Source organism: Orycteropus afer, unplaced genomic scaffold (genome assembly GCF_000298275.1).
Source record: "Orycteropus afer afer isolate SDZICR_OR568_19922 unplaced genomic scaffold, OryAfe1.0 scaffold00059, whole genome shotgun sequence".
Taxonomy (NCBI): domain Eukaryota; kingdom Metazoa; phylum Chordata; class Mammalia; order Tubulidentata; family Orycteropodidae; genus Orycteropus; species Orycteropus afer.
The window spans coordinates 3,617,647-3,630,526 of NW_006921646.1; the positions used below are offsets into that span (position 1 = coordinate 3,617,647).

General features: G+C 51.2%; 1 protein-coding gene across 1 annotated transcript; it reads right to left on the reverse strand.

Moving 5' to 3' along the window:
• Positions 1-600: 600 nt before the first annotated feature.
• Positions 601-12,063, reverse strand: TULP1 (TUB like protein 1). The gene is made up of 15 exons (XM_007939377.1): positions 12,017-12,063; positions 11,827-11,878; positions 11,213-11,303; positions 10,635-10,793; positions 9,850-10,002; positions 8,621-8,722; positions 8,427-8,546; positions 8,009-8,124; positions 7,289-7,294; positions 7,019-7,189; positions 6,722-6,834; positions 4,752-4,866; positions 4,578-4,676; positions 2,212-2,383; positions 601-734 (listed from the first exon to the last, which is right to left on the reverse strand). The coding sequence occupies exons 1-15, from the start codon at positions 12,061-12,063 to the stop codon at positions 601-603; spliced, it is 1,650 nt and encodes a 549-aa protein (XP_007937568.1).
• Between the last annotated feature and the right edge of the window lie 817 nt (positions 12,064-12,880).

Consider the following 12,880-nt stretch of genomic DNA (forward strand, 5'->3'; position numbering starts at 1 on the left):
GGGCGCGGGGGAGGGGACGCGGGAGCGCCCAGGGCCTGAGCGGGAGATGGGTGGGGGGAGGCATGCAGCCCGCTCACCGGACCCCTCCCGCGCCGGGACCCTTGCGCCGCCGGGCGCGCCGCACGCGCTGAAGAACCATAGCTTTGCTTGGCCTACACGGGTTTATTGGGGATACGGATACCCATCCTTCATCCTCCATCACCTAAACCCTCCTCAGAGCCCGCCCCAGCTCCTCGGAGACCTAGCGCGGTCCCGAGGGGGTTAAAACAACACCGACTACTGCTCCCGGACAGGAAGTGACTGGGGCGCGGGGAAGCGGGGGGAGGGGGAGGCGGGGAGAAGGGGCGGGGTAGGCAAGCTCCGCGACCAGATGTGCAACTCCTACTCCAGATGTTCTTCATCTCCGTCCGACCCGTGGTCTGCGCTCCTCCTCTGCCTCGCCCTGTGCCAGGCTGGGAATTGGACAGAGGTCACCGGGAGGTAGTGAGGATCAGCCCCCAACAGGGGAGGAATCTCCCGTGGGGGCTTTGGTAAAAGGAACCCCACTGAATAATTTCCCTGACGCTGGTGGGCTCTGGGGGCGCTGAGGGGGTGCTGGGGTCACTCGCAGGCCAGCTTCCCGTCGAAGCTGGAGAGGGCGATGGCGAAGGCCTGCAGGGCGCACAGCGGATACCGGTAGTCCAGGGTGAAGGCGTCTTCCGCCACGCGGCCAAACTGCAGCACGATGTAATCAGCTGTAGGCACAGGCAGAGGTAGGGACGGCTGAGACATCCTGGGATCCCCGTTCTGGCAGGCAGTACCCTCAACATTAAGAGAGTTTCTCTCCCTTTCTTTGGACCATAACCTTCAGCGACCACTTAGTTACTTATCCTCCACCCATTGCCCTCTGCTCCTGTATCTTTAATCAGCCCCACCTGCAGCTTTACCACCCATCAGACTGTAAGCCCCTGAGGCAAGGACACTGTCTTATCTGTGGGCCACCCAGGGCCTTGCATATAGCAGGTACTTAATCAAGTGTGGAACACTGTCCAACTTCCCCAACCCTAGAACCCTTCTATTCCAACTTGTCTGGCCCCATCCCTTCTATTTCCCTTCCTCAGCCAGTGGCCCCACTCAGCCCCCATCTCATCTCTGGCCCATGTTCCCAGCCTCATACCATCACTTCCCACAGCATCCATAGGGACAGGAAGCTGCTAAAAATATCCCAACCTCTGCACACCAGGCTCTAACAGAAACGTGATCTGGAGAGCAGTTTTCCAAGACCATGGGACAGGTGACAAGGGGGAATTTACTCAGTATTAGCTCAATCCTGTGAACCTGGAGTCCCTTGGGAGGTATCCTTCCATCTCCAAACTTCCTTACCCCAGTGGGGGCCTCTCCCCCAGGCTTGTAAAAGGGACATTTTACTTAATTATATTCTGGGTACATCTTGTTTTCCTAATTCCTATAGGGCAAGGCTCTGACCTCCCTCGCAAGAACAAAGAACAGACATTCAGAAATGCTCCATCAATGTCTTGAAGTTAAGAGCCTGGGCACTAGAACCAGGTTCTCTACTTTGGTTCTAATCCCAAGTCTACCTCTTACTAGCTGTGTGACCTTGGGCAAGTCACTTAACCACTCTGCCTTATCTGCCAAATAGGCATAATAATAGTACCTTCCTCCCAGGGTTGTAGTCATGATTAAATGATTCAGTATCTGTGAAGTCCTGAGAAGAGTGCTTGGCATAGAAAGAACATTCCAAACAGGCAGTGTATTTGTGAAATAAAATAGGGCTGATGTAAATGCCTGGAGAAGCTAAGAGATGTTGGGCAAGGGGCTGCCCTCTCTGAGCTTCAGCCCTCTTTGACCACAAAGGAGTTGGTATTAGTGGTTTACAAACTCTAACAGCTCAACCCTTCCTTCAACACAGTTTAACCCAGGATACCCCAGTATCTACCCTAGGGCTCTGATCAATGTTGAAGGGAGAGTCTGGAACTCTGAGTCTCAAGACCTGATCAAAATATCTGAGGCTGCTGGGAGCACAGTACCAATGCCTCTGGTGGAGAGGATGACCTTGCTGGATGTTCCAACTCCAGATAAAGGACTGCACCAGGTGTGTGTGTGTGTGTGTGTGTCAGAGAGAGAGAGAGAGAGAGATATTGGTGGTGGGAGAGGCCTAAGTGAGAGTCAGGGTCCTCAGGAAGGGGTGAAGAGTCTGACCTTGATACTCACGGTCATCGGCGTGGACAATCTGGAAGTTCTTGACCGAGGCCTGGGTGACTCGTCCTTGGAAGTTGAGGGTATAGGAACCACTGTCCTCATTCCAGACAGGCGGTTTGTTGTGCAGCTCAATGAGGCTCTCCAGCGTTTTGTTCTGCCAGCGCACCAGCAACCCATCGCTAGCCTGGGGAGCCCAGGTGAGTGGATAGGAAGAGGACAGTTAAGGGTGGCAAGAAAACTCAGGACCCACTGGAGGAAGAGCCTGCTACTGCAGCCCCCAGGTGCTAGCCTGAGGGCCCGTGCCTGCCCTTGTGAGTATGTGGGCGTGTAGCCAGGATGTCTACGTGTGCTTAGGGTGTCCCTGAGAGCAATCTTTGTCTCTGTGGTGTCCTTGTGGGTGGGATGGACATCTGTGAAGATGGAGCTTTATGGTCTGCGATGCCAAGGCAGAGAACAAGGAAATGGAAGCTGGGCCCTGCCATGTAAATGGTATCCTGCTGAGGGAACTGCCCCCTAAGACCATCACCTCCTACACTGATGTAGGGTCTGCTGAGCCTCTGATTAAGACATAGTTTTCCAGTAGGGAAAGGAGCTCTGGTGGTGCAGTGGTTAAGACATTTATTTGCCTGCTAACCAAAAGATTGGTGGTGTGAACTCACCAGCCATGGAGTACAAGGCAGTCTGCTTCTGTAAAGATTTACAGCCTTGGAAATCCAATGAGGGTTGCTATGAATTGGAATCGACTTGATGGCAGTGAGTTTGGTTAGTTATTCCAGGAGGGAAGGAAAAGTGATCCACTGGCAGGGGTATTTTTCAGTGTAAATTAGTTAAGTGATATTGGTCACCCATAAGTATTGGGCATACAAGTCATTCAGTCTCTGACACCCTGGCTCACCTGACCTCCAGAGTGGACATTCTGTAGGAGGCCACACCTCTCCATTTTACCCCATACTTCCAACATTTACACACACACACACACACACACCCCCAAACCCACTGCCACTGAGTTGATCCTGACTCATAACGACCCTATAGGACAGAGTAGAACTGCCCCCATAGGGTTTCCAAGGCTGTAAATCTTTATGGAAGCAGCCTGCCTCATCTTTCTCCCACAGAGCAGCTAGTGGGTTTGAATCACCAACCTTCTGGTTAGCAGCTGGATGCTTTAACCACTGTACTACTGGGGCTCTCACACATGCACACAAAACAACCATTTGATTTTAAAACCTAAGTCAAATCATATCACTCCTTTACTCAAAACCCTGCTTATAAACTGCCATTGAGTCAACCGCTGACTCAGTGACCCCATGCACAAAGGAACAAAACACTGCCAAGTCCTTCACCGTCCCCATGATGGGTTGTGGAACAGACCACTGTGATCAGTAGGGATTTCACTGGCTGATTTTCAGAAGTAGAGCACCAGGCCTTTCTTCCTCATTTGTCTTAGTCTGGAAGCTCTGCTGAACATAGCTTTCCCATTTAAAAACCACAGTTACAAGGTCCTGATTGTCGCCTTTCCCTTGCCTCTCTGACCTTGTCTTGTTACAGCCACCCTGGCCACCTCCTACCTCAGCACCTTTGTACTGGCTGTTCCCTCTGCTTGGATGCTCTTCCTCTAGATCTCTGCAGGCTCACTCTCTCACCTCCTTGTTGTTGTTGTGTGCCGTCGAGTCGGACCCAACTCATAGTGACCCCTCCTTGGGTTGCCGAGGCAGTATCACTACGGAAGTAGATTGCCCAGCCTTCCTTCCAAGGAGTGGCTGGTGGGTTTGAACCGCCAGCCTTCTGGTTAGCAGTCAAGTGCCTTAGGCACTATGCTACCAGAGCTCCTCTCTCACCTTCTTCAGGCTACAGAAGTCTCACCTCCTCAGTGAGGCCCACTCTCACCACTGTGTTTAATATTGAAAAATACACGCATGCACACTTCCCATCTCTGTTTTCTTGTTTCCTTTTTTTTTTTTTTTGCATAGCACTTATCACCTTCCAACATATTTCATCATTTACCTATTGTCATGATTATTGTCTACTGTCTGTCTTCCTCCACAAGAATGCCAGCTTGTTGAGGGCAGAGATCTTGTTTTGCCCTCTGATATCTTTTAGATGTCTAGACCAGCGTAGTTGGTACTCCATAATGTGTGGTGAATAAATACATGAATGAATGATTTGATGGAAAGTGTGGGAAAAACCTGCTGTGGTTATCTTAGTGAATTCAGTTACAAAAACCTGAATCCATTCAACAGTTTGCAGTAAAGATCCCTGGGAGAATGAATTGTGGATACAAATGATGACTGTGCTCAGAAGGGTTGAGGATTGGTCAGTCCTCACCCCTCAGCCCCCTCAGGGTAAGTCACATAGGAGCAGGGAGGTACAGGACTCACATTTCGGGGCCGGATGGGGACCCTCTCATTGTCCGCACTCATGCCCGGAATGATGACAGTCATGCGCCGGGGACCGCGGAAGCCCAGCACATTGGTTTCCTGGGAGGGAGATGCCCATAAGGTTGGCCCTTGCAAGGAGAGGGGCCTGGCATGGAGGACAAGGGGAGTTCTCACATAGATCACGGCTGCCAGCTCCTGACGCAGGCTTCCCACGTCAGCGCCCCCTCCTCCACGGTGTGGGTTTTGCCCGTTGTCAAAAACGGTGAAACGGTTCCCCAGGAGGTTAGACCTGTAACCAGGATGGGGCTGAGGGGATTCCACACACCTGTCCCAAGACCCTTCCTCACAGCCAAACAGTTTTGAGAACTTCCTCAGTGGAGAGTGGGGTGTCTTGGGATAGAACAATCCATGTCCCCTAATGTTTGGAAGATCTTTTTAAAAGCTCTGGATCTAAGAGACTGGGCAGCATTCAAATCCCAGTCCTATCTCTTACTAGCTAGGTGACCTTAGACAATTTACTTAGTCTCTCTGAGTCTCAGTTTTCCCCATCTGTAAAATGGGCACAATAACACTATCTATCTCATTTGGTTATTAAAAGGATTAAATGAGTTAATATTTGGAAGTTACTTAAAATTATGCTTGGTACATAGATTGTTGTTAGGTGCTGCTGAGTTAATTTTTAACTTATAGTAACCCCATGTGACAGAGTAGAAGTGCCCCACAGAGTTTTCTAGGCTGTAATCTTTACAGAAGAGGCTTTGGTGGTGCAGTGGTTAAGAGCTTGGCTGCTAACTGAAAAGTTGGTGGTTCAAACTCACTAGCCACTCTGCAGGAGAAAGATGTGGTAGTCTGCTTCCATAGTGATTAAAAAAAAAACAAAAACTCACTGTCTGTGGAGTCGGATCTGACTCATAGCGACCCTTTCTCGGGTTTCCAAGGCGGTATCACTACAGTAGATTGCCCAACCTTCCTTCCAAGGAGTGGCTGGTGGGTTTGAAGCATCAGCCTTCTGATTAGCTGTCAAATGCCTTAGGCACTACACCACCAGAGCTCCCCCTTAATGATTGTACCCTTGGAAACACTAAGGGACTGTACTGCTCTATTCTACAGGGTTGCTGTAAGGCATCTACTCAGAGCAATGGGTTTGGAGAGCAAATCGCCAGGTCTTTTTTTTCCTGTGGGAGCGCTGGTGGTGTAGTGCCTAAGCCATTTGACTGCTAACCAGAAGGCTGGTGGTTGAAATCCACCAGCCACTCCTTGGAAGGACGACTGGGCAATCTACTTCCATAGAGATACTGCCTCGGAAACCCAAGAAGGGGTCGCTATGAGTTGGATCCCACTTGACAGCAGTGTTTTATTTTTTCCTCCTGTGGAGCTGCTGGGTGAGTTTGAACCACCAACTTTTACTTAACATTTATATAAGTTAAATAAAATAAATAAGGCCTGACTTAGGGTACATCCACAAATACTTCTTAGATTTGTGGTGAACACTACATCAGATAACAAGTGAGGAGATACAGCTTAGAGTAACCAAAACCAAACCAAACTCGTTGCCATGGATTGAATTCCAACTCATAGTGACACTATAGGTTGGAGAAGAACTGCCCAATAGGGTTTCCTAGGCTATAATCTTTAGGGAAGCTGACTGCTTCATCTTTCTTCCGTGGTTGGTAGATTCTAGCCGCCGACCTCTCAGCAGCTGAGCCCTTCACCTCTGCACCACCAGGACTCCTTAGCATAGGAGTAGGAGTATGCTACTCCTTAGCACAGAGTAGGGGCTGAATATTTGTTCATTCATTCACTCAGTAAATACTGAGTAGCTACTATGTGCCAGGTGTTCAACTATGAACAAAACAGCCACAGTCCCATTCTTGTGGTACTTATGCCCTGTTCCAGGTGAGGTCCGTGGGTCCCTGGGTGCTTGGTAGAAATGCAGAATCTGAGGCCCAGCCGAGACCCACTGACTCATTTGAACAAGATCCCCAGGTGAGCTGTGTACATTACAGTGTGAGGAGTCCTGGGCTAGGGGACATTTCCCCTGTGTTCCATGTAGTTGACACTGTGCCAGGCACAAGGGGCAGAGATGCCTGCTTGTGGCTCTCTGGCTGGCCCAAGTTTCCCAGCCTCTGGAAGCCCAGCCCCACCTCAGCTTCCCAATGAAGTTCTCCCCTCCTCGAGACATGTTGGTAGGGTCACTGGAGATGAGGTAATTGGCTGTTTTGCTGCGTTTCCGTTTCCTGCCAGCCAAGAGGAACACCTGGGGAGGGGGAAGCAGGTGAGAGGATGGGAAGAGAAGATGAGGTGGAGGAAGGAGGTGGGTGAAGGGAAAGAGGAGGACTGCTTGACCTGTAGCCTCTCCCTTCTTCTGGTCCTAGCCCCTCCCTCAACCCAGGTCCTGGCACCTCTGCTCACCCTTCCTTTGTCACCTCACCCCTACCCACCTTCTTCTCAGTGTCCAGGTGCAGAAAATAGGAAGGATACAGTCCCCGGTCCATGCCCTTCTTGTCCCGGGTCAGCCGGCAGCGCACAGTCCGGCCTTGGGGGGCAGGCCGCAGCACAAACTGTCCTGGTTCATCCACCTCCACAGGTGGGGATGGGGTCCTCTCTTCCTTCTGGGTGGGGGCAGAGGTGCATCAGCCCCAGAGCATCAGCCCCCACCCCCAGCTGGTCCCAGGTGCTGGGACATAGGTAAGGCAGGCAGGACAACTCACTGCTTTCTGCTGGGGAAGAGAACAGAGAAGTTGGTTAGAGCCCTAGCCTGGGACCCCAGAGGTTTCCCAACAGCCAGCACAGCAAGGCCATGTTAGGAGGCTCTGGGAGCTTTGTGCTGTATTATTATTCTGTGTAGCTTGTGGCTAAAAGACAGGCTCTGGAGGCAGACAGCCTGGATTCAAATCCTAATACCACCACTGACTGTCTGCTATGTTTGTTAAGTTTTAACACACTGTGACTCCATTATTATTATTATTATTCCCCTCTGAGAAGTAGGTAAGGGTAGAGGTAAACTTACTTAATTTATATAGTTAACAAATACTTTAATAAAGTCTACCAGTGGGCCAGGCCTAGTTCTAAGAACTTTGCAATATTAACTCACTTAATGCTCACACCAAACCACTGAGGTAATTGTCCCTATCTTACAGATGAGGAAACTGAGGCATAGAGAGGTTAAGTAACATGCCCAAATTAACATAGCTAGTAAGAGGAGGAAATGGGACTTGAATCCTGTCTAGTCTCCTATTAGATCAGCAGCCTTCAGAAACACTTCCCTCATGTAGATAACGTCTCAGGGTATTACTAAAACTGAGGGTACAGTAACCGTTAATGAAGTGTTAGCTGCTACAACTATTACTTTTGTTGTGTTAGTTGCTGTCAAGTCAATTCTGACTCATGGCAACCCCATGTGTACAGATCATTCACCTCTGAGTCCCAACCTTTTTGCCTTTTCCTTTCGCTTTGCCCTTCGGATTGCTGTTCTTGGTCGCTTCAGCTGCCACCTCCTCCTCTTCGTCTTCCTCCTTCCTCTCCTCTTCTGGGCCTTTGGAAGTACCTGAGCATGGAGGGAGGAATAAGTTGACCCCTTACCCTGATGGAGCACTTCACGATTTGCAAAGAACTTTTAATACCCATGTGTAGCTTGGACTCTTCCCACAACTTGAGAGCCTCAGAAAGACTAAGACACCTGCCCACGGCCACACAGCTATTAAAGTGGGGGTTGGGATGCCCCCAAATCTTCTGACTTTAGAACCCATGCTCCTTACCTTGCACTGCACCACATGATGTGTGGGTTCTCCAGCTTTCTGCCCCTGACTGCCTCATGGTATCAGGGTACCAGAGGTCACCACCACCCACCTTTCTTCTTCCAAGTCTTCTTGGCTGGGTCACCTTCCTGAACCAGAAACATGGCTTCTGGGACCTTCTTCCTCACTCTGGATGGGCTCCCTGAGGGGTGCTTGTCAGCCTCCCCAGGCGCTGCATGTGTGGATGGGAGAGGGTCACTATCTCCCATACCCAAAGCCCCTTGCTCCTCTGGAGACCAGACTTACCTTTCTTCTTTGTCTTTCTCATCCTGGTCCCTTCCCCTGCTGGGGCCTCCTTCTTCTTAATTCGAAGAGGTTTCTGTGGGGGGACAGGACTTTCCAGGCCCCCTGGAAATGAGTGGTGGGTGTTAGACAAAGAAGGGACCTATCAGAGCTAAAGGCTACCTTCAGCCCACTCATCCTTCCTCTACAACTCAGGGAGGTTGACGGCTTCTGCTTGACTTGGCCTCTGAACTCCCTCCCTGCCCTAGTGCAAGGAAAACAAACAAACAAACAAAAAACAAACCCATTGCTGTTGATCAATTCTGACCCTTAGTGACCCTGTAGGACAAAGTAGAACTGCCCCTTAGGGTTTCCAAGGCTCTTATCTTTATGGAAGCAGACTGCCACATCTCTCTTCCAGAGTGGCTGGTGGGTTCAAGCTAAGCACTTTAATCACTACACAACCAGGGCTCCTGAATCCAGGAAAGAGGTGGGGCAGATATGAGGAGCTTAGCAAGCAATTGCTGAACAAATGGATGAATGAATGAATGGGTGCATGAATGAACTCCAGGCCTTTGAACTAAGCCTTTGAATCCCAGCTCTCACCCTGTCTCCTCTAAGAAACCTGTTCTGGCCACTGCTATAGACAGTGCTCTCTCCTTCCTGCAGAAGCCCAAGGTTCTAGTTGCCTGTACACATTTAGGGGAGATTGTGCTACCTGTAAGGCCAGGTACTCAGGCCAGGAGACCATCACATCATTTATTCATTGTTTTATTTTCACTGTTTGTTGTCAGGTGTTGTCCAATCGATTTTCGACTCATAGTGACCCTCTGTGACAGAGTAGAACTGCCCCATAGGGTTTTTTAGGCTGTAATCTTTACATAAACAGATTGTCAGCTCTTTCTTCTGAGGAGCCACTGGGTGGGTTTGAACCACCAACCTTTTGGTTAGCACTGTAATCACTTTGATATTTTTATAAGAACTATAATAATCATTCACATTGAGGTTTTTTTTAAGCTAAACAAAAATCATAAAGAAAGCTCTTCACTGGCTCGCAGAGCACCCTGGGCAGGGGGTGGTAAGAGTGGGGTCGTGTACATTGATCTGTGACCTTAAGGACCATCAAGGGGAAGAAATCATCAGAGGAAGAGACCCCTGGTCAAGGCAATTCCTGCATTAATGAGACTCCAAGCCCCCGTGGACAGGGGCTGTTTTTATGTGTCTGTGTGCTCCCTGTGACCCTCCACACCCACCCCTTAGGCCCTGGGCCTTGGTCCTCCTCTCCTTGGTGTCTGCAGAAGCCTTTTCTTTAGGAGGTTTCTTGGGAGGCAGAGGGATTTTCTCTTTCTTTTCCTCCTCCTCTTCTTCCTCGTCATCTTCACTGTCCTCTTCCTCATCGTTATCCACTGTAGGGAGAAACTCCTCATCAAGGACGCTGGGGTGGCACTCCCTGTTCTGGGGAGCCCAGTACCTTCTGGGAAGTGGCAAAAGTGCCAGGGTTAGGTGACTACCCTTGTACGGGAGGAAGAGGAGGGAGTCCTAGTGCACACATGGAAGAATGGGGGTGACCCCAAAGGCCTCGGGTTTCTCCTAGTTAGGAGAATGAGCTGGAGTTAGGGGGATTGTGGGGTTTGGAAATCTCGTTCTAGAAACACCCTCTGCAGGCCTCTCCTGGCTCTGGGCCCTCACCTCCTCATACCCATCTTCTCCTTATCTGCCCTTTTCACTATACCTTGTTGTGATGACCCATCTGGGCTGGCGACATCTGGCTCCTAGCTGTAGTCTAAGGCAAAACCCTTAACTACCCTCTCTGAGCCTCAGTTTCCTTGTCTGTAAAATGGGGGGTGGTGGTGAGGGTGGGACAAGAAAACCAACCTCACAAGGTTTTTGCCTGGTACAAAGACAAGGCCAGAGAAGTAGAGGTTATATGTTATGATTTCCTGTGTCTGTCTGTCAGTGGTTCTAGTTCAGTCCCCTCCCTTTTTCTCACCACTTCACTTCTCACTTCCCCTCCCACTTCTCTCAGGCTTTCTCTCACCGTCTTCAATGTCTGGGGCACGGGATACCAGGAATGTTTCCCGGGGGTCGGGCTTCTTGGCTTCCGGGTCCCTGAGGAACTTGGTGTAGAGGGGGTGTGGCGCCTGGGCATCAGATGGTTCCTTCGCAGGCTCCTCCTGTGGCTTCCCCCTCCTCCCCGCTGAGCCAGGAAGTGGGAGGGGAGGGTCAGGCAGGTTCTCCAAGCCAGGGTCCAGGAGACCTAGCACCTCCCTCTACCCTTCCTTTCCCAAGGCGTCCCAGACCTGAGGCGCCTCACTCCAGAGGGGACTCCCCACCCCAGGGGACTCCTCTGGGCTCTGTTTCCACCTTTGACACGCACACCCCCATCAATATCCCCTCCATCACCACCCTGCCCCACATCTTGGGGAGCATCCCTGACTCAACCCCAGCCCCCTCCTGCAGCCCCCAGCCTCTTCAGCTTCTACCCCTCCAGTTCATCTACTCCCCTCTGTCCCTAGGGTGGGATCTGTGACTCAGTTACACCCTTCTCCTGCCCTCAAGCCCCCTTCCCACATACCTCTCCCTGGGAGGTGCCCCTCAACTCAGCCCCTTGCCCACCTCCAGGTCTCCGAGGCTTGGATCCCTTGGAACAGGGGGACTCTGGGACATCTGCCCTCTTCTTCCTCAGCTTCTGTCCAGGGACAGGTCGCTGTGGAGCGGGTGTTCAGGAGGAGGGAGAGGAAGGAAGGGGGGATTGGAGGGCTGCCCATCACCCTCTAATCCCTTGAGCTGCCAGAAATAACTGCAGATTATCTGGAGGGGAACTGCAGCCCCCTGATGGGCTGAGTGAGAGAGGATGACCCCCTCCCATGTATCATGTTGTTGTTGTTGTTATGTGCCGTAGAGTCGGCCCCGACTCATAGCGACCCCTCCTTGGGTTTCCGAGGCAGTATCACTACGGAAGTAGGATTGCCCAACCTTCCTTCCGAGGAGTGGCTGGTGGGTTTGAACCGCCAGCCGTCTGGTTAGCAGGCAAGTCATAGCCACCTTCAATTCCCAAAAGCCCAAATTCCTCCCCTCCACACCCCATGTTCCCCAAAAACTTCAGACACCCAGCTGCTGCTGAGGGGGACTCTCCTCATCCTCCCCCCCCACACCAATCTCCCACCCCGGGTGGGCTTATGCACAGTGTGGGGATCTTTCTGCCTCCTCTACAAGGAGGGGTGACATACCTGCTTGGGGCGTCTCTGAGCCTCTGGGCTCCCACCTTCCTCCTCATGTTCGCTGAGGGTGGCAAAGGAATCAGCCAGTCTCTTCCCCTTCCGCTTCCCCTTCCCCTTCCCTATTGCTCCCCACCTAGAGCCCCCCCCCCCCCGTGCCCTCTCATGGATCAGGTGGAGATGACATGGGGGGCTTCCGAACCTGTCCGAGGCCCACACCTCTCGGAGGGTTTCATCCTGCAGCGGCATGATGCATTTGCTTGATCTGTACCCCTTCTCTGGTGCGTCTGTAGGAGCCTTCCACCCTACTCCAGCTAATCCCAGCTCAACCTCTCCCCAGCCCCCACCTGCCTGGCTCAATCTGTGGAGGCCTGGCAGCACTGTGGGAGGTGCTCCTGTCCACCCTGGGCACTTGGCTTCCCCAGGCCCAGGCACTGAGGGAAGAGCACCCCCAAGTTCTTCTCAAACACCCAGTAGCCTCAGTGGTCAGTGGGGGTGTGGGAAGAAAATATTAGATGGGATCCTGTATTTTTCCCTTTTTTCAAAATTTTTATTGTGATTTTGAGAGCTCTGGTGGCATAGTGCCTAAAGCATTTGACTGCTAACCAGAAGGCTGGCGGTTCAAACCCACCAGCCACTCCTTGGAAGGAAGATGGGGCAATCTACTTCCGTAGTGATACTTGGAAACCCAAGGAGGGGTTGCTGTGAGTCAGGTCTGACTTGACGGCACGTAACAACAACAACAATAGCCATGTGCCCAGTGCTCTACCTAGATTATCTCAAGTCATTCTCCTAGTACAGTTGTACTTCTGTGGCTCAGAGAAGTTAAGCAATTTTCCCGAAGTCACACAGCTGGCATTTGGAGTCATACTGTTAACTGAGCATCTACTATATGTCTACTATTTGCATGTGTTATCTCTGGTTTCTATAGAAAATTTGAAGAGCAGGTGGGCACATTACTTAACCTGTTTTCTTCCCGGTGGTAATTATATAGTTGATTCCCATTATTCATGGTAGTTATGATCTATAAACAGCCCTGGTGGTGCAGTGGTTAAGTGCTCTGCTG

Bases quoted from the DNA above. Each gene is read 5' to 3' on its own strand.
- TULP1 (XM_007939377.1), bottom strand. From the start codon at position 12,063: ATGCCGCTGCAGGATGAAACCCTCCGAGAGGTGTGGGCCTCGGACAG. The intron at 6,835-7,018 runs GTGGGTAGGGGT...CCCCCTCCCCAG, and splicing joins ACCTGGACACTGAGAAGAAG to GTGTTCCTCTTGGCTGGCAG. The intron at 2,384-4,577 runs GTGAGTCCTGTA...TGGGCTCCCCAG, and splicing joins TCCCCATCCGGCCCCGAAAT to GCTAGCGATGGGTTGCTGGT.